Source organism: Engraulis encrasicolus, chromosome 4 (assembly GCF_034702125.1).
Source record: "Engraulis encrasicolus isolate BLACKSEA-1 chromosome 4, IST_EnEncr_1.0, whole genome shotgun sequence".
NCBI lineage: Eukaryota > Metazoa > Chordata > Actinopteri > Clupeiformes > Engraulidae > Engraulis > Engraulis encrasicolus.
In genome coordinates this window covers 28,737,569-28,759,114 of record NC_085860.1, presented here as the reverse complement: position 1 = coordinate 28,759,114, position 21,546 = coordinate 28,737,569, and the positions used below count along the sequence as shown (strand labels likewise).

At 43.3% G+C, this 21,546-nt stretch overlaps 2 protein-coding genes across 2 annotated transcripts in view; one reads left to right on the top strand and one right to left on the bottom strand.

The window, feature by feature from the left end:
* LOC134448043 (multiple epidermal growth factor-like domains protein 11) overlaps positions 1–1,688 on the top strand; it is a 190,133-nt gene extending 188,445 nt beyond the window's left edge. The window contains exon 23 of the mRNA XM_063197802.1: positions 1,508–1,688. Within this exon, the coding sequence (XP_063053872.1) occupies positions 1,508–1,683 (176 nt within the window). The 3' untranslated portion in view covers positions 1,684–1,688. The remainder of the gene's footprint in view (positions 1–1,507) is intronic.
* A 5,117-nt stretch (positions 1,689–6,805) lies between these two features.
* Positions 6,806–21,533, bottom strand: rab11a (RAB11a, member RAS oncogene family). The gene is made up of 5 exons (XM_063197096.1): positions 21,149–21,533; positions 14,181–14,376; positions 12,233–12,426; positions 10,842–10,922; positions 6,806–9,575 (listed from the first exon to the last, which is right to left on the bottom strand). Exons 1-5 carry the CDS (start codon positions 21,186–21,188, stop codon positions 9,439–9,441), a joined length of 648 nt encoding a protein of 215 aa, XP_063053166.1. The 5' UTR covers positions 21,189–21,533; the 3' UTR covers positions 6,806–9,438.
* Between the last annotated feature and the right edge of the window lie 13 nt (positions 21,534–21,546).

Here is a 21,546-nt window from a genome sequence, read left to right as displayed (position 1 = left end):
GGCCTGCAATGCTAGCTGCTACCAGAATCTCTCTCAGGGGCTTTCCTTGGTACAGCACAGTACATGTCGCTAGGGCCGGGCCAGGCCCGGGACAAAATCCCCTAAATGGGTCCCAGACCCAATACATGTAATGTAATGAAGACCCAATTCTGGGGCCGCTGTCTCCCTGGGCAACATACCCCTTTGTCCCCCTATATCAGCTTCCCTGCATGTCGCCAGACAGTCAGAGCCCAAGCTAGCTAGTTCAGTTTGGTCTGTTTGTACAGGACTAAGGACATGACGTAAGGCAGTCACAGGCTAAACCACATTAGTCATGGAGGGTTACGGGACCTCGAGGGATACTTGGAATCAGTCAGTCACAGCCTAAACTACATTAGTCCTGCAAAACTTGATGCCAGGCAGACAAGAGCCAAAAACAAAACCATGTCCAAAATGTTCTCTCACTCGGTGCACAGTGCACTATGCAGGGAACAACACATTGTTCTTACATCCCACGTAGCGCTCTATGTATGATGACTATGTACAGTAGTGAATGAGGGAATGCCTTCCAAGACCTGGAATGATACTTATTTGAAGGTTTAGAGATAAAGCCTTTTGTTGATAAGAAAACGCCTCTTATTTCGGTATGTTCCAGTCATTTTCCCTCCAATATTTTCCCACCTCCCTCTGAGAAGATGAGGAGTACTAGAGCGCCTGGTAAGACCATGAGGTCAAAGGTTAGTCTTTGGAATGCGTCAGCTGGAATGGATGGAAACATAACTCATCTAGTTCTCTGAAATTGTTTTTCAAGGCTGATAAGGCACTTTCGCCAAGGGGCAAGGTCAGTTGAGTTACGTCAGCATGACTGTTGTGAAAGTTTTTACATTTTGCAGGAAAGCGTGTGGAGTGGACCTACCAATGTGTTTCTGACCTGGGTCATCAGGGCCATCTCTCTCTCTCTCTCTCTCTCTCTCTCTCTCTCTCTCTCTCTCTCTCTCTCTCTCTCTCTCTCTCTCTCTCTCTCTTTGGGAGTGAGTGCCGTGTGGCATTTTTCTGTTCTTTTTATCTCCTCATGTTCCTTTCTGAGGTGGTGGGTCAGACAGTAATTTTGCTTTCTACTTCTACTGAAGTTCCTTGAAAGGGCAGTTTAGTCCCACTGAAGAAGAATCTGTTGCAGTGATAAACTGTACAAGAAGTGCAGCAAATACCAAATTAAATTAAGTCAACGTCTGATAATTTCGAGTGTGAAACGTAAACGAAATAGCAAATGAATGTTTATTTTGTTTGTGTCATTGGATTGCATAATTACTGTCTCTCTCTCTCTCTCTCTCTCTCTCTCTCTCTCTCTCTCTCTCTCTCTCTCTCTCTCTCTCTCTGACTTAGTCTATATATGCATTTAGTGTAATGACAATGCAGCTTAATCTCTTTCTCTCCCTCTCCCTCTCCCTCTCCCTCTCTCTCTCTCTCTCTCTCTCTCCCCCCTCTCTCTCTTTCTGTCTTTCCCCTTCTCTCTCCCCCTCCTCCACAGAGCCCACTGTGAGTGTCCTGCAGGGTCCTAATGGCATGGCCACAGGCTTCTCCCAGAGTCCCTACGACCTGCCGCGCAACAGCCACATCCCCAGCCACTACGACATCCTGCCCATGCGCCACAGCCCCACGCACACGCCGCCACCCCCGGAGAGCCCCCCCAGCTCACTGCTGTAGGGCCGCACCCCTCCTCACGGGGGGTTGGGCTGGGGCTGGGGCTGGGGTTGGGTTGGGGTAGGAATGGGTCAGGGTGAGAGGTGGTGGGGCTTTTTGGGGGTTGTAGAATATGTATCTGCACAGGGCAGGATGGAAGGTGGAGGGATAGCTCCACAGGTGCTCAACGCCCCCCTCTCTCCTCTCTAGTACTCATCTGTCTCTGTTACACACTCTGTTTTTCACTCTCTATCACTCTGTCTCTCTCTCTCTCTCTCTCTCCCCTCTCTCTCCCCTCTCTCTCTCTCTCCTTCTCTATGTCTCTCTGCCTTTTCATGTCTCTCTCTCTCCCTCTATCTCTCTCTCTCTCTCTCCCTCCCTCTTTCTCTTCGTCTCTCTGCCTTTTCATGTCTCTCTCTCTCTACCTCTCTTATCACTCCCATCAGGAGTTTTCTATCAAATGTTGAATGAGAGGGTCTCCTCTTTCGTTTCCTGTCTGTTCAGTGTGCTCCGGTAGTATTAAAGAGGACTGAGCAAACTAAATAAAGATGACGGAGAGATTTGGAGAATTAGCGACAGTGCGGGAGCTGAGAGAGAGACAGAGAGAGATCACTCAAGAGAGAGTGGTCTTCTACCCTTCTACCGTGTTTCACACATCCTTTGACACCAGCGTCCATTCACCCCTCTCCTCCTTCTCTTCCCATCTCCGTTCAAACACACCCGTGCTCAAGTCCGGATTGGGGGCCCACTCACTCCAACAAGGGTAGTCCCTCCCTACAGCACTCCCAACACAGCAGGACCACAGAGACCCAACCTAGCACCACTGTGTGCCTGTGGTGTCTCACGGCTACTACCACTACTGTACACCTCGGCTTTCGCTGACACCTATATAGACATATAGACATAAATTGTGAGTCTGTGTACTACTGTATGTGTGTATGTACTGTATGTATATATAGGTGTCTCTTACAATGCAGCTGCAGAAATCGCAGTGAAAATGTACATAATTTTCTTAAGAAAAAAAAAATGTGTGAAGCCACGTTATGTATGCAGAAGGATTAAGGATCCTCAATGGACTGGAGACTGGATGGGGACCGGGAGGACGCTCAGGAATCTGTGGAAGACTGGCTTCAAGGATGTTGGAATGCCCAAGCCAAGCTCAGGGGGAGAGGGGGGAGATGGGGGACCATGGAGGAGCGGAAATGTTCTGGCACATTCTATAAAGTTGCATGAGTGCAGCTATGACATCAGGCCCAAGTCACGAGTTGTGGGGACCACTTTGACCCGAGGAGGGGTCAATGTCTTACGCCTCCCACCGTCGGTGACCTAAAGGCAGCCATGTTGGATTTGGTTGTGTTCTTCTCTTGTTAAGAAGGAAGCTGGACTATTGGCGTTTTTCACTGTGACATCGTACAAGTTCTATTTGGAAGCAAAGCAGGTACATGGCAGTCATGGGTAAGCGGTTAGGGCGTCTGACTTGTAGCCCAAAGGTTGCCGGTTTGACTCCCGACCTGCCAGGTTGGTGGGGGAGTAAATATCCAGTGCTCTCCTCCATGACTGAGGTACCCTGAGCATGGTACCGTCCCGCCACACTGCTCCCTTGTGGCTGCCCCCTTGCACGGGTGAGGCATACATGCAATTTCGTTGTGTGCAGAGTGCAGTGTTCACTTGTGTGCTATGGAGTGCTGTGTCACAATGACAATGGGAGTTGGCGTTTCCCTGTTGGATACAGCTTACACCTGCTTCGAATGCTCCAGGCAGGGTGTCCGACGTCACATGAAAAAGGCTCATTAGAGGTAAAGCATGGGTAGGCATATGGTATATATAGAACAGGTGTAAAATTTAAAAGGAAAAGAAAGATAATGTTTTTTTTTCTGTCTGTTTTGGTTTTTGTATGCATTTTTTTAAATCTTTTTTTTTATCTGTTTACATGTTTTGGTTGAATTATACTGTTTTTTTCTGTTTCTGTTTTGTATTTATGAATTAATGATGCATCTTATTTATATTTATGAATTCTTCTCAGCAGTATTGGTGATTTATATTTGTTTTTTTCTTCAGATGTTAACGTGAAAGATAAAAAAGCAAGCATGATCAAACATTATGGATACAAAGTGTAGATAATCAAGTGACATATTTTATTCATGTGGTTCAATGGCCATTGATATTAAAAGGTAAAAAAATAAATAAAAAAACAAAACAAAAAAGATACTATGTATTAGCTCATGTCCAAGTAAAAGCATTACTGGAAGGAAGACGTGTCATCATCATTGTTAGGGTCAAAGGTCATTTACATTGTGTCTAAACATGGCATGTCATCAGCCAGCCATTCGCTTCGTGATTCTGTTGAAGTTGTTTCTGCTTCACTTGCCTCCATTTTGGATCCATTGTATTTTCACAGTGCAGCGGTTTCCACCCTGTCTGTCCCCAGAAGCAATAACATTCTGACAATCACACGTCCAGGAAACGTTTCGCGCCCACAGCGCTGCAACACAGCAACACAGCGCTGAGGACTGCGTGTTCTACTACATTGTGCCATGATCATAGCATTGCAGAAGGCTTTCCTCACTCACTCAGATGGGTACACTCCACAGAGATACTATTGCCATTTCAATGCTGCTTGATGTTTTTCTTATTAAAATATTAAAATAAACAAAATAAACACTTATGTGGGACAAGCACACAGGGATGGTCTTTTATTCACACGTTTCGTAGTCTGGACAGAATAAGTAAATAGGGTTCTTCAATATTCAATTATTGAATTAAATTTAGATAGACTTTTCAATCAGATTCTTGGATTGAAGTTGTATTTTGAACTGAAATATGAAGGAAGCCGTGTGCAGAATGACAATTTGATATGAGAACACACACAGTCTTGCAAGTAACACACTTTTGGCAATCGCATACGGGAGTTAGTTCATACTGCAACATGCTGTGGTCTTCTATTTTAAAGGCCTAGTCTAATATTATTTAGAGACTAAATTTAAGTTAATTTGCAGGATGTCATCCAGGGCCATATGCAACAAATGGAGCTGTTTTTTTGTCAATTTTATCAGAAGAGGAACGATCTGGTGGTGTTGAAGAGGAAAGGTGAGAGCACACTCATTCAGGCTGGACAGCCGTCTCTTCCTTGCCCACTGCAAAAGAAGGTACCTCCAGTGCCACTGTCCAGTTTTCAAAGTCTGCATATCCATTTACATTACACATTATTGTTGTCATTAACGTTGCTGAATGGACCTAGTGCAAATGGCTTCCGCTTCAATATCGTTATATCATCTATAATGACTTGGTGAAACAGAAGCCATAGCTATCATTTACAATTGGGGGTGACCAAAGAAAGCAGAATATCCACACAAAAAAATGCAGAAGGATAACATTTTCCATTTGTAATATTTTGTTTTTATTTGCAGTTTTTTAAATTGGAATTACAGTGAAGAGAGTAAATAGTATAATCATAGAAATGGAAAACAAAATCCTAGCGCAGTCAAAACATAAAAACACAATAAAAACAGAAACATAAAATAAATCGTTTCAGAGGCAATATGTGAACGATAATTTCGACAATCACTACAGCGTAATAAAATGAACAGAACAAAATCAAGAAAAAAAAACCTAAAAAGGTTTGGACACACCGTGGCGGTTTGCAGAAATTTTGGGCCGGGACATCGGGAGAGGTGTATAGACAATGCCATCTGTGCTATCCACTCCTACACACACACAAATACACTCAAACACATCACTGGCACTGCCCGCCACTGGCAGACAAACCTCTTTAGAACTAACACGTTGTTCCAGTATGGGAGGGGAGAGAGGATTGGTGGAGTTGGTTGTTCTGGGACGGCCTACCAGTGGCAGAACCCTAGAGGCAGAACACAGGAACCCTCACAGTATCGTACGGGCCTGCAGGGGGGCTCATGGGAAGGGTGCAGTGATTTCTGGGATTGACGTACATTCAATTGGACTTTGCCTTGATCCTTCCCAGGAAGCCTTCACCCGAGGCATACAATCATATTCTCGCCTATTAAAACAGGCATGATAAGAGTGCCTTTTGGTTCTAACCCATTCCCTGCTTCAGCCGACCGTAAATACTAACAGTTTTCATTAGGGCTACATGATGTATGTGCATTTACAATCTCAGAGGGCCATTCTTATCCCTTGTTATGGGATGTTTAGTGCCAGAAAAAGGTGAAACTGACATCATTGGTACAACAAGGAAGCGCTTCTTTCTTTCTGTATTTCTCATGTTTGTTTGAATATGCTATTAACGAGCAATTAGATAAAACTGAACGGTGGACTTTAACCCCCATAAGTGGTGGTGGTTGAGGAGGAGATGAGGAGAGACAGCAGGTAAGAATGGCTCTCTGAGATTCACATTAGGCAAAACTCACATGCACACACCTGGCCAAGGCACCGCCTGTGTAGGCATTTGCAAATGAGCCCAGAGTCGCATCAGTGAATACAGAAAACACCCTTCAGGTAATGGAACTTGTTTTTCAATTTGGGGAAGTTTAAAAAAAAGAAAAGATAAAACAAAAAGCTAACAAAAAAAGTGGAACCATTTTGCCACCTTGAGGTGGTTAACTAAATTTAAAAAAAAAGGAATGTTTGATTTAGAAAAAAAATGATAAACTTCATCATAATCTGTGACAAAAAACATTGTCAGTAATAATAATAATAATAATAATAATACAGGGTACTCATATCCAAAATGTCACGTGGTACATTTGAAGCTAATTCATAATTCTAAGTGAATGGAGTCGTCCATAATACGATACATTATAGCTGAAGTGAGAGAGAGAGAGACACACACACACATACAGGTTTTAAAAGAACACGTCACAGTAGTGCTGTTGAGTAGAGTGGAGTTGAGTTTGAGGCCATGGGGAAATATTCAAAGAAGGTGGTTCAGTATCAAACCAACTTAAGTAAACCTGGAGGAAGTGTGAAATCAGCTAATAAAAGAGCCTGGAGGTCTCACTTTCTTAACAAAAAATTAGGCAAACAGGATATCTATTATCAAGTTTACCACTTCCTGTAGGTTCATTTAGTCAGGTTTATCACTTAGCCACTTTTTTTTTCTCCAGAAGTCAGCACAAAGACAGGCCACGTGCCCGGCACGGTGACGCAGGGAGGTGTGCATAGCACTAACACTGCACGGTCCAACTCCTTTTGTCTTTCTATTCAGTCAGCTGACCAACAGCAGATAACGTTGGCCTCGTTCCAAAACCCACACTTGCACACATCCTCCTCCCTTAAGTGCACTCTTTCCGTGATTCAAGAAGAAGGCTGCTGAACAAATAAAGACGTTCCATTCTGCTTTCCATGCATGTCAGTCATCCATTCATTCATGTTTCAACTCCAAAACTCCCTTCATTAAGAGATGAGAAGGGAAACAAGGGTACAAGAGTGCGTGATAGGAGCAAGCCATACTTTTTTTTGTTTTTCTTTTCACCGCTGGCCTAGATTTGTCCTAGTGACCTAGTAGTCTGATGAGAGAGATGTCCTCCACTTGGCTTTAAATACATCAGGCCACACAGCACACACAGACTTAAAATGTGTCACTCAACTATGCTACAGTACGTATATATATATATACATATATACATACATACATAGATACATACATACATACAGACAGATAAGATAGACATGAATGCTCTTTTTAGTGGTCCATTGGCACTGAAATGAACGAACAAGGGTGCATACATACGTTGTATAAGCTAGTGTTCTACCTGAAGTACAAACTTTTTTTTCTTCTTTTTTTTGAGTCAGGACGGGCATACTTTTATAGGCGTTGAACTCTACAGACAGACAAAAGATATATACGTAGAGATGAAAGGGTTGATGAAGGGTTTTTTTGGGTGACGATGGTCAGAAATAAGGCTGGCGTGAGTGACGGTCATAACTCGTTAATTAATGGCAGACATCATTGAACAGGTTTACAGCTCAATCAGGATATCATGAAAGGGGAATAAGAGGGTTGCCCATTCAATAAAATCCTCTCATAATGTCAGAGAAGAAAAAAGGCCAATGCAAAGGATGACAAACCAGAGAAAGACCTTGGGACTCAGCAGGCAGACACAGTGAGGCAAAGAAGTTTATACCGTGGAAAGAGAGAGAAGGACTCAGAATCTCACTGTATGAACATGTACGATGAGCATGCTGAGGGTGAGAGAGAGAGAGACAGCGGAAGCCAGAAAGGAAGAGAGAAGGAATGAGAGAGGGGAGGCGGAAGGAAACGAGGGAGTAGGGATATGAGAGAGAGAGAGAGAGAGAGAGAGAGAGAGAGAGAGAGAGAGAGAGAGAGAGAGAGAGAGAGAGAGAGAGAGAGACTGGGGAAACAAACTGTGAAGCAAAGCCCCAGGGGTAGAATCAGAAGGCATCAGCCCCGCGTGACATTTTGTACCAAATGGCACCAGGACCCATTCGCGCCACACACCATGCAAGTGGAGCACGGACACCACACGCACCTGTGACAACACTCACAAAGCTTAAGGTGGGGTGCTAACCCTTCATTTATGCCATTCACCAATTAGACAAACAGTGTTGCCCCAACTAGCCCACTTATGCTGCTGCTGCTACTACTATCACCACCCGCACCAAGCACACCAAGTGCAACCAATCATGTGTGTTCAGACACACAGACACAAGTCCATACACACACACAAACACGCGCATGCACAAACCGTTTTGGTTTTTTAGGCTGTTCGGCCTCTGCACTTGGTCACTACTAATGATGGGCGCAATCGGGACTCACTAGTTCGACGCCCTTTCGGTACTTACCGCTTACGTCATACGACCCTAAACCTAACCCTAACCCTAACCTTAACCCTAAACCTAACCCTAAACCTAACCCTAACCTTAACCCTAACCCTAACCTTAACCCTAAACCTAACCCTAACCTTAAATCGCTTGTTTGAAATGTTTGATTACCATGTGAAATCACGAGAGGGCGTCAAACTAGTGAATCTCGAGCGCAATCACGTCCGGGACGAAAAGATGAGGAAGTCTTTCCAAGCCAGCCAATCAAAAGCGCTAAGCATTTACACCGCAGCCAATGAGCACAAATGTGCCTGCCTGTCTGACATCCAATGGCAATTAGCCAGTGTGTTCCGCCAAGAATCTCAAGACAAGACCATCACCCCCTTTCCTTCCTTCCTTGTACACCCTTTCGACAAGACAAGACAGATCTGGGCGTGCCCTCTCACTAGTCAAACCGCCTGAATGAATACCACATGCTGTCATAGACAATAACAAACAAAAAACACTTTCAAACAAACGCACATACATAGACACGCACAAACAAAACAAAACAAAAAAAAACAAATCATATATATTAAGACATTTCTGTGAAAATCAGCACATATGATTATTAAAACTTTGCCATATAAAAAGCCTACAACGGCAGAAAAAAATGGACAAAAAACAAACAAACAAAACAAAATCAACAGAAGATAAAAGCCCCAAACTGAAAAGCTTTGTCCAGAGACTGCCAGCGGGGACCCTTATATATAGCGCCCCCACCTGGCGGACACTGCAGGAGCGTGTGCCTGCTTGCCTCACACACACAGCTGCAGCCAAGACCAAAGCAGTCTTACTGAGGAAAGGAGAGAGGGGGGGCCGGGATGGGTAGAATGTGTGTGTGTGTGTGTGTGTGTGTGTGTGTGTGTGTGTGTGTGTGTGTGTGTGTGTGTGTGTGTGTGTGTGTGTGTGTGTGTGTGTGTGTGTGTGTGTGTGTGTGTGTGTATGTGTGTTTGAGGCTGGGTTAGGGGGGTGCTGCGGCTAGATGCTCTGGCAGCATTGCATCTTGGGTTTGTTCTCAGTGGGTTGCACCTGGATGGACACCACGTTGTTGCTAGGTGACATGTCGTTGTCTCGGCGATCAGACATCTGCTTTTGAGACACAATGCGGTAGATTTCTATAAGAGAGAGAGAGAGAGAGAGACAGAGAGCGAGAGAGAGAGAGAGAGAGAGAGAGAGAGAGAGAGAGAAATATAATAAGGGCACATTAGTCAATGTTTAAACTTGTGACCCAGTGGTCACTGGAGCTGTCAACTGTGAGCTGCAACAATTGGTCAATTTACAGTAAAGGGAACAAGTGTCAATTGACAAACATGAAAGAATGAAATACTTTCTAAAAATGCTGCAATGCTACAGGCTTTTAGAATTCACAAGATGCATCCAATGAGTTTACTATCCAATAAGAAATATGATTGGATAATAAGAAATAATTATTGGATAATAAGAAAAAACAACATTTACAATCTGTTGGTGTATGCAAACTCTACACACTAGCAGATAAGTGAACTGTCCCTTTTACACTAAAGCCTTTGTGACCATTAGTCACCCGGACCATTAATTGGGAATCTCAACATTTCCCAAGAACTGACAGGATGTTGAAAAAATAAGCTAGTGAACAACCCCTTATTCAGCCTCTTCTACAGATAAATACAAATGTAAAAAGTCCAGTGTTTAAAAAAATCCATGTTTTTTGTTTTGTTTGAGTGAGATGTCAGGCAATGGGACATTAAAAAGCTATCGGGGTGACGCAGGGCTTGTATTAGGAGGCAGTGTAGTGTGGATCTTTATGACAGTCACGTCTGGCCAAAGGAGCTGGAAGGATCCGTCTCTGACCAAGGGCAGCTTTGATTACTTCTTCAGAACGGGGCTTGGGCCTGGCCTCCAGCCAACACTCCCATCTCTCACAATCCATCCCTGTCTTCACCCATAGGCAGGCTACATTCCCTTTCCAGCTCCCTCACTCAGACACGTGCACATGCACACGCGCGAACACACGCACGCACACGCAGACGAATGCCCACACACACACGCGCACACACACACAAGCGCACGCACACACACACGCTCACAGGCGCTCACACACGCACACGCCCACACACACACACACACACACACGCACGTGCTCTCTCTATCTCCTTCCCAAAAACACACACAGATGTACTCAAACAAAGACATAGGCACTTACACTTATACACATGCACAGACACAGACACATCTGTGGCTATATCCATCATAAATAAAAAGCTCCTTTCCTCCACCTCTCCTGTTACTGTCCATTCACTTAGAATGAGCATGCCATCCCACATCGCTAACCAGTGCAGACAGACTGACACAGATCAGGCAGAGGCTGACTGTGGTGGGTGCTGCTGGGTTGTTTTTTGTACCCGTCAGGATGGTCTGGAAAGCCGTTTCTACGTTGGTGGAGTCCAGGGCTGATGTCTCCAGGAAAGACAGGCCGTTCTTCTCTGAAAAGCGACATCAGATAAGTCAGTTGAGTACTACAGATGCATCTCTCAGCTTGTTAGGTTAAGGACACAAGAATAGTGTTTTGCAGTATGCACATTAGTTCTAATTTTTGTTCTGAAAGATGAAGTTCCTTTTCATCTTCAACTTTGCAAAAGGGGGCTGAAAGTTTTGTGGCAACACTGACTGTAACTTAGAGCTGTTCGTAATTCCCTCCTCCCTGACTAATATAAGGCCCCTGTTCCAGCTGAAGAAAAAGAGTGCAAAAGCACAATGCTGCCACCACTATTATACCTTTTGGAGTTATGTCCAAAAAAAATTCAACCTTGGTGGAGTATATTTTACAAAAACACATCTGAAATCTCCCAAATGCAAGAGGAAAAATGTGTTATGGTCTGATGAAACCGAGGTTCAACGTTTTGTTCATAATTCCAAACGGTATGTTTGGCACAATAACAACACTGTATATCATCACCCAATTAACACCATACTAGAGTAAAGCATGGTGGTGGTCGCATCATCCTTTGTGACTGTTTTTCTTCAGCTGGAACTGGGGCCTTAGTCAGGGGAGAGGGAATTATGAACTGCTCCAGAGTGGCAATGATTGTGGCACAAATTTGTTCGCCCCCTGTTAGAAAGTTGAGGATGATGAGAAACCCTAAGCACTGCACACGCCTAAATCAACAAAAGAATGGCTTCACCAGAAGGTTGAGGTTTTGGAATGACCCAGACAGAGTTCAGCTGTGAATCCCATCGAATACCTGCTGGGTGGTAGCATGAATAAGCTTTGACATAGTTTATATTAGATTTGGAAAAAAAGTTGTGAAATTATTGTTTTTTTTACATCACAAAAAAATGGCATTTGAAAAGGGGTGTGTACTGTATGTGCGATCTGTAAAAGATAGATATTGATGCTAGTGTAGGACTGAAAAATGAGCAAGAGATGTCAAGTTCATGTCTTAAGTAGCAAAATAGGGATTAATTAATTCTGGGCTGCTTGCAGGTGTGTGTTATTAATATGCCTCGTGGGATATCCTCAAACGAACATTGTAGACTGCATAAAGAGGGATTTGTACAATCGTGGTCCTCATGACAAATGTGTCATCACAGTATGCATCACACACACACCCCTTCCCCAGTTTACCTGCAAAGGCACGAGCCTCATCAGTGGACACGGCTCTCCTGTTACCGACAAGCATGATGACAATGTTGTGTGTGTTGTGTGTGTTGTGTGTGTTGTGTGTGTGTTGTGTGTGTTGTGTGTGTTGTGTGTGTTGTGTGTGTGCACGCGCGCACGCCCGTGTGCGTGTACCTGCGAAGGCGCGGGCTTCGTCGGTGGGCACGGCTCTGAGGTGGCGCAGGTCGCTCTTGTTGCCAACCAGCATGATGACGATGTTGCTGTCGGCGTGGTCCCTCAGCTCCTTCAGCCAGCGCTCCACGTTTTCATAGGTCAGGTGCTTGGCGATGTCATAGACCAGCAGGGCCCCCACAGCACCACGGTAATACCTGCCGAAAAAACATCAACAACTCAGTTGCTGTGTTACAAATGACTACTAACTTCTTTTTTTAAATATACAGTATATTTAGGGGCTTTTTATGCCTTTATTGACAGGACAATATGAGACGCTGACAGGAAGTGAGTGGGAGAGAGATGGGGGAGGATTGGGAAATTACCTCATCCTGACTCGAACTGGGGTCCCCATGGGCATGCAAGCCACAGCTGCCCCCCAATAACTACCAACTTCAATGGAGAACCGTTGAGTTTATGCTGGGCAAGCCTTATTGATGAAACACTTGCAGTATCTCTGTAATGCTTATGGATACCCTCCATTATTCACAAATACGTCAGGTACAATCAGAGAGAGTAGAGAGAGAGAGGTTCCATTGGTCCTGGTCATGTTAGGTGCCCATAGCAACCTATTATGTTGGCATATCTCTATACTTAAAGAATCTCTGGTACAGTACTCTGATCCTGCTACAAGTCCTCATTAACTCTACAGTTACTGCTGTCATACTAGTCTGTACGAGTCTGTGTGCCAAGGGAAAAAAAACATATTTTTGTATCATCATATATGGGTTTTTAAGATTGTTCTTTATTGCTGCATATTACAGTAAAGAATGTCTGACTTGCACTGACTAGTGTCCACTACCATTGCTGTCTAATACTTGTAGTAGTAGCTGTACATGTACAATATTTGATGCGGTGATTCTGTTTATATCTTCATGTGTAATAGACTTGTGGTCACAGCAAGACAGGAAATGGGCCTTTAAGACAGGAAATGGGCCTCTAATTTGGTCTTCATAAAACTGATAGCTCCACAACTTGCTTCACAGTTTGCTTGTATTTTTAGTCAAATTTAGTCATGTTGTGATGACCCAAAATGCCCAGTCAAGGAAGTAGTGAAGGGTAAAATAAAATATATGCCAAGTAGTTTCTAGTTTCTTCTATATATTGTAGTGTACCACCTGCGTGATTAAAACACTGCTGGCAGAGCAAAATTCGTTGTGTGAAAGCCCTCCAACAAGCAAATAGACCGTCTAAAAATACCAGGCCCACAGAGTCACTACACATCACTAAAAAAACAAAACAAAAATCAGTTTGACCCGACAGTGAGGTGATGGCTCTGTAGCACTCCTGGCCTCTGATCTGTATATGAGTGTGCGTGTGTCGCTCTCTCTCTAAGGCTGAGGGGATGGCCCTGCAGCGCTCCTGCCCCTCCGGCATAAGAGAAAGAGTGTGTTGTATGTGTGTTTGTGTGTGTGTGTATACATACATCATTCAAGGCTTGACAATAACGTTTTTTGCTCACTGGCCACTGTGGCTAGTGGTTATCCCAAGTCTCTAGCCATTTCGCCTTTCTGCTAGCCAGAGTTTGGTTTTCAGTTATTTTTCTTTACAATATTCTTGCATTTATTTAAATACAAGCAATTGATGGAACTACTGTGACTTGTCAAAGTGGCTAGTAAGACTGAGATCGTTACAAGACACAGCAATGTTTTACCAGCATTTGGCCGGTTGGTGACAGGGCCATGTACAGGACAACTGTACAAAATTGCTACAAAGCTAATTTGCATCTGTGGCCAGTGTCAAGCTCTGATATCCATCTTCACTTACGCTGAGGTGATGACCCTGTATCGCTCCTGCCCCGCCGTTATTAGAGAGAGAGAGAGTGTATATGATTGTATGTGTCTGTCTATATGATTGTATGAGTGTGTGTGTGTGTGTGTGTGTATGTATATATTTACACATCTTAACTTACGCTGAGGTGATGGCCCTGTATCGCTCCTGGCCGGCCGTGTCCCAGATCTGGGCCTTGACCGTCTTGCCGTCCACCTGGATGCTGCGCGTGGCGAACTCCACCCCGATGGTGCTCTTGCTCTCCAGGTTGAACTCGTTGCGGGTGAAGCGGGATAGCAGGTTACTCTTGCCCACACCCGAGTCCCCGATCAGCACCACTAGACGCGGAGTGGAGGGAGGAGCGAGACAGATGGGAAGGAGATGGTGGTTAGCAAGGATCTAAATGAACTTTTTTTATAATCAGCCAAAATGGCTAGAAGATGTTGATCTTACTACTCAAACACACACTCACTAGTGGGTAAAAGTGGCTGGTAAGCTTTCTTTTCTTAGAAGAGGAAGCCAACGCACACCAGAGGTTTCGAGGTACAAGTTCACTTTCAGAGAGGAAGATACCGCACACTCTTGTCTTGTCCATTGTGCTGAATTTTATTTACAGAAACAACGTTGGTCAGTGTGGCCTTTCTCAAGTTTGTACACAAGCATATTGCGGTATCTTCCTCTCTGAAAGTTTTCTAACTAATACGCCATACGCACTGAAACATGAACACCGAAGAGCACAAGTGCGCCATCTGAGATCCAGCAATAGTTAAATATAGTTGTGATATTGTTTAACTGAGGGTTTACCCCCTGCACTTCCTTGTCGAGGCACACTTATACACAACACTTACCACCTTGACAATATTCTCTGAAAAGGTAATGATTTTATGTTGTGAATGAATGTAATCTCTAAACTCCCTTTACCAAAAATTGATACTTAGAGTTTCTATATCACACGTCTCTGATATTGGCTAACGGCTAATCGGACACGGTTGTATATCAAATGGAGATGGATACATATGCATATGGCTTAACAATGGAATAAAGAAACAGACAACTCTACCATATATCAAATCCCAAAGTGCTAGTACACCAAATGATACAGTGATGGGTAACACTTTATTTTAATGGTTCACTATTACAGTGGATCTACCACATAAGGTACAGTGTAATAACCAGTGTAACAATATTTAATACAAGCTAATACCAGTGTAATACCATGTACCAACCCTAACCCTAGATGGAAGGAAAAAAAATGGTACATGGTATTATACTGGTATTACATGGTATTAAATATTGTTACACTAGTTATTACACTACACCTAATGTGGTAGATCCACTGTAATAGTGAACCATTAAAATAAAGCGTAACCCAGTGATGCTATTCACAGCCTATGCAACATACCATCATACCAGGATGCCATATTTACACCCATATCAGGGTATACATAACTAACATTGAATTCATCCAAGGACCCTACAATTCTGTACAGTCCCAGAACCCACAATTGTCACCCTGTGTTCTTGTCTTGGTTTGGGAAACAATGAAAGAAATTGTGTAATTATTGCGTGTAGCCTTAATGGATATTGGTGACAGGAGCCTGGATATTGGTAATGGCACACTTCCCTGTCAAGGTCTAACAACAACCTAGTCATTTTGCCGAGATGACAGAACATTGTTATCAAGAATAAAAAGAATGTTGATAATTAAAACATACAGTACATAGTGTCACATGGCACAGCTTTTTGATTATGTGACGCAAATACAGTATGTCACTACAACCAAGCTATGTGAAAATGGGCTAAGGCTGATACATTAATCTCGTCAAATTTCAAGCCATACGCCATTATGACTACCCACTCAGCTTAGTTATTTTATTTTCAACTAGTGCCCATTTCAAGGGCCCTTGTATTACCTCTCCTGGGCTGAATTTCTCGAAAGCATAGTTGTTAGCCAGTTAGCAACTTGGGTAGTTGCCAATGGGAAATTGCATTGCAAGGTGCAAAGTAGCTAACATAGTTAGCAACTATGGTTTCAAGAAATGCACTCCTGGTCACCATTCTGTGCAGAAGGCAGCTGGGGAGATTCTAGGACACTAGACCTACAGAACTAAGGCAAACAGAGGAACACAGGCCGCTTTGTTTCAGCACCATTATCTTTCATATAGCCTATAGCCTAAAACCTTGGGGGCCAATGGGCCCTGGGAACACAAGGGCCTCGGGAATGAAAAGTTGACCCCAATTCAAAGATGACTACTAGCCGGGAATCGAACCTGGGTCAGCCGCATAGCAAATGAGTACTCTACCGTTTGCGCCACGGTAGGGCACTCATTTGCTATGCGGCCGACCCAGGTTCGATTCCCGGCCCGGGTCATTTGCCGACCCTTCTCTCTCTCTCTCTCTCTCTTCCTGTCATTACCTTCACTGTCCTGTCAAATAAAGGCAAAAAAAGATGACTACTAGCAACCATGAGCAGAGAAAACGGTGTAATATGAGGCTGTAGTCTAGGCTATTGATTAGTCTGTTCTTAGAAGGCACAATCAATCATTTGGAAGTGAGAAATCGCTCTTCCATTTGAGCCAAGGACAACAGTAAACAGAAGCACTGTTTGAACTGAGTAAACAGTGGTCTAACAGTAGGATTGTTGTAACCCCTTCCTTCCTCCCTCCCTCCTCACCTACTACCTCAAAAGCTCTCGTACCCTCTTCTGGGTCATTTCACCTCAAATCAGACACTTTGGGGCCCGACCGACACAGATTTTAATAAAACTAATGCCTCTTTTCCACTGCCGGTTTACTGGTAGGCCTACGGCTCGACACAGTGCGACTCGGCAGCCTTCACGATTGAGCTTTGTCGTGCCTATTCCAAAAGCAAAAAGTGGTGGCCGAGTCGCGCTATGTCGAGCTGTAGGCCTACCAGAAACCGGCAGTGGAAAAGAGCCATTAGTGCTTTTTCAGTGGCAAGGTAGAACCCAAGGACTGCATTTGCATGAATCTGGCACCAATATTAAGGAAGAAATTAGGAAAGATTTAATTAAGAGGGTAGGACACCATACGTATTTATCCTGTATTATGTCAATTATAGTCACAAAGAGATGGTTTTGGTATTTCAAAAAAGTTTTAGAAATACCAAGGCACTCATCTTCTTTGTAATTAAAATGCCTTTATTTTGTTGGGCATAGCATGATTAAAATACTTTGACGCGTTTCGGCATGAAGCCTTCGTCAGGAAGTGATGGTTTTGGTATTGTTTGAAAGCTCTTTTCTGGCTATACAAATAACGCAAACAACATTGAACACAGTTATCCGAGTATGAATTATGAGTTATTAAAATATTAAATTGAATATCAAAAAAGATTGTCCACATGTACCCTGCAATGTCATGAACAACACCTGAAATGTGTTAATGTTTGATGCTTGAGTCATTTCAGAGATAATGTGACTTAAAGGTTGAAATAAGCGTTAATTAAGTAGAGTAACTTAGTGTTAGAGAAGAGTACCCCACCCGACATGAGCAAGCTACCTGACACGCAAAAATGCTAATGCTTATTTGGGCAGTGTCAGGTGGAGTAGGGCAGCACAATTAATCGAAAAATAATCAAAATTGTGATAAAATAGTGAAATCGAACTCGTGATTTTAATCGTGATTTAATCGTGGCAATAGTGACCTACTTTTGAGAGCGTCCTTGAAGCCAGAACATACTGACAGGCTGGTGTTTCTGAAACTTGTCCACTTTAGTTTCATGCTATTGCCTTTAACTTACATAATTGTTACAATTCATTGTATTTTGATCATCATGTATGTAATTCATTCTTGGTTATAGTTACTATTTTTAAAAACATCTGCAAAAATCAATAATCGTGATTAATAATCGTGATTATGATTTTGACCAAAATAATCGTGATTATGATTTTTTCCATAATCGTGCAGCCCTAAGGTGGAGTAATCCTAAAATGCAGTTCTGGGGTTCTACTTTTGTTTCTAAAAAGGCACACTATTAAAACATGTGTCAGTCGGGCAACACACATGAAATGTCCCTTCTTCCTTACAACTTCCCCTCTATTGTTCAAGGTGGAAGCAACAAAGCAGGACGCTCTAATGTCATCCCCAGTTTCCCATAGCACTGAGAGAGAGAGGGCTTAAAAAGGTGATATTGCTGAACCAAACCTCACTGCACAACACTGTGGGCTACAGCCTAGCTACCCACAGGGTAAAGCGATGTTCTGACAAGCATGGCTCAACATGAGCACCAGCCAACCAGACAAATGCTGGGACACCGTGGCTGTGGCTAGTAATAATATCAGTGTCATGAGACACTTTGGCAGGGAATTTACTCTTGGGTATGACAAACAGTACAACAGTAGCATATATCCTGTTCACCCCTTGCGCATCAATTGTTTGCACTCAGATTCAAATAGAACACTATGTATTTATCAGAGTTATCTGTACGTGATAAATGAATAAGTTAAGATAAATGACCACCAGTATGGCTCGTAGAAAGGCTGAATGGATAGTGACTCTGGGAAACCAATAGCCACGGTGGTCGGTGAGGTGAGTGAAAAAACCACCAATTTCAAGCACTGCTGATAAAATGGTGAAAATGACAAGGCGAGTCTGGCAAAAAGCAGGACGATTTCAAAACAAGCCCACAGTCAGTCCTAACAGGAGACAATAATGACGGCTGTGAATGAGGGACTGATTCTCTCAATCGCTCTTTCTCTGAAGAAAAAGCATTGTTCATGAAATGGGTCATAAAAGGAAGGCCTAAACTTTTGTTGTAGAAAGTCTGACTGAAATGCATTCAACACTGGCTGTCATGCACATTGGACAGACACTGGGACTCAACACGCCAGAGCGGGGCCTAACTTGAAATTCTCACAAAGTTTGGGGCGGGCCCACCTCTGACCCAATAACCAATACAACTCAAATAAATAATCAACAGCAACACACATATACATAACCATTATTTAAAAATAAGGCCCATTTGGCATACCTTCAGAGCCCACCATCCACAGTTTAAGAATCACTGCACTATGTGAATCATTTAATTGGACATAGATTAACACACAATGTCTCTCTCTCTCTGTGTGTGTGTGTGTGTGTGTGTGTGTGTGTGTGTGTGTGTGTGTGTGTGTGTGTGTGTGTGTGTGTGTGTGTGTGTGTGTGTGTGTGTGTGTGTGTGTGTGTGTGTGTGTGTGTGTGTTGCAAAGGAACATTTTCCAAAACATAATTCATAAGTTAGGCCCCATTGTCAAAATAGTCACATGACAGTAACTCATGCAATGACAATGCAAACTTAGCTTTGTTCAAATAACACTCATATGCAATAGAAAATCAATTGAAGACTCTAGATTCCAAGTCACTCTTAATTATTTGAAAGTACTTGTGTGAAATTCCAGTTATTTCAAGTGCTTTCAATGACTGTGAGAACACCAGTGCAGTTTGTGTGTAAGTAGTCACTGGACCACTTTGTTGGTATACTCTTGAATTTGTGAGCAGGATTAGAGGTGTTTCCCACATTCACTGTCAACTCAGGATATAAGGACTGAATCAACATCAATGTCTGACGTTAATTTTAAGACATTGTGTTGCCTACTTTTTCACTTCAACTGTTTGTTTGCTGCTGAATGCTGTTAAAGTCTACATGAGTCCATTAATAGCAATTGTACGTTGGGAGGGAAGAGGAATGCTGAGGGGCATTCCTGTTTTCATCCAGGAAAACCATTAATCATCTCTCCAGGAATTCTGGCTACATCAAGTGGGTAGGCACTACTGCACAACATCAACTGGGCTCTTGGACAACTCAAGACAACAAAAGACTAACAAATTGCTACAGTGTAGGCCCTAGCCCTAGGCCATTTCCAAGTCTCACACTGGGGATGTAAACAAGTAATAGCTGGATGAAGGGGTTGTCTAGAAAATCGTTGAAATTCTACATTGCCTGCATGATATAAGTCATGAAAGCAGCCACATACCACTTAAGTGGAGAAAGAAAACATTGTAACCTGTCAAATTCCTTTGTCCCTCAATCAATTGCCCACAATTCTTTGCGCCAATTACCAACCTGACAGCTAATCAGATAGCGTACGCGCTAGGCCTTATTTACATTACTAAAAGAAATTCTTTCAATTCGCAGTCAGCATGCAAGTATGATGAAAAGCGTCTGTTTACAACATTATAACAGCTCTACAAAGCCACTGTCTGTATGTTAGAGTCATTGGAGACAGGTGAGCCATTGTGCTTCCGTGAATGGAAATGGAACTGAAATAGGAAAACACCCCATCTGTATTTCACATTCAGTTTGTATACTTGCTTTTGTTATTCTCATTATAAAAAGAACAGTCCCTACGTAACCATCATATTTTGCAAACCACTCATCAGCGGTGTTGTTCTGCCAACGTTAAGGGGCTGTGTAGCAAGCCATTTGTCAGGCCGCCAGCCTTTCCTTTTGCCCTGATGTTAGCCAACACCCTTCGACATTATTCTGGATATAACGTACAAACGCACCTTACACATTCCTCTCATGTTAACGTTTGGTGACAACACCACCAAAATTGGCTAGATAATGTACTGTCTAGGGACAGATTTGGTGATTTCACAGCCAGTGGCTCTTTCGCTATGCTAGGAGGCTAATGTTATCTTGTTATCAAGAGAGCCTCCACCATACTATCCCACATTAGCTCCTAGCAGTCGCAATGTAACGTTAGCTGCCCGTATTGCAAATTTAACTCTTTGCTTGTTTGCGGGATATTAAAGAGAGATCCATATTATGTCAACTTGATGTCAATGTCAACAATGTCAACACGGAACAACGCTAATGTGGCAATGAGCACTGATCATGATATATGATGGTGGAATCACAGGAAATAAAAACGCAACAACTGTCTCGAGACTGCTTGTAATGCTCTGCGATGTTGTCGCCCAGCTAACTAGAAGTAACACTATGTATTACAACTAAATGCATTGTTCGCTAGAGCTAGAACTAGCCTGTGTAGAAACCAATAGGAGATCAGAGCATCCAAATTAGCGTTAGCTAACCCCCCTCCTTCAAGGAACAGTAACTTGGCGTTAACGTTATGACAGCACAGTCACAAATCTTAATGACGACACATACCTTTAAACAAGTAATCGTATTCGTCGTCTCTTGTTCCCATCTTTACGCAAATAGGCGCAACCTTCTGTGGTGGAAAGGGTTTGCTTGCTAGCTGCTAAAGAGCTAAACACAAGTGGCTGCTTGGCTGACTCCCTTTTCTGACACTGCACTGCAGACAAGCTATGACAACAGCCTGGCTGCATCAACCAGTCTCGCTTCAACTAGCCTGCTACGTCTCGAATAGAAATGCTGCTAACGGTGGTTAGCACAGCCTTTCCTCACTGGCTAACGCCTTCTTCCTGTTCGAGCAAGGGGCTGCGCCCTCAATTCTGTACCTAATTATTACATAGTAATATTTAGGCTATTACAATACCCATTCAGATTGCTCTTTATTGTCAACATGCTGACTTCCTGATTTT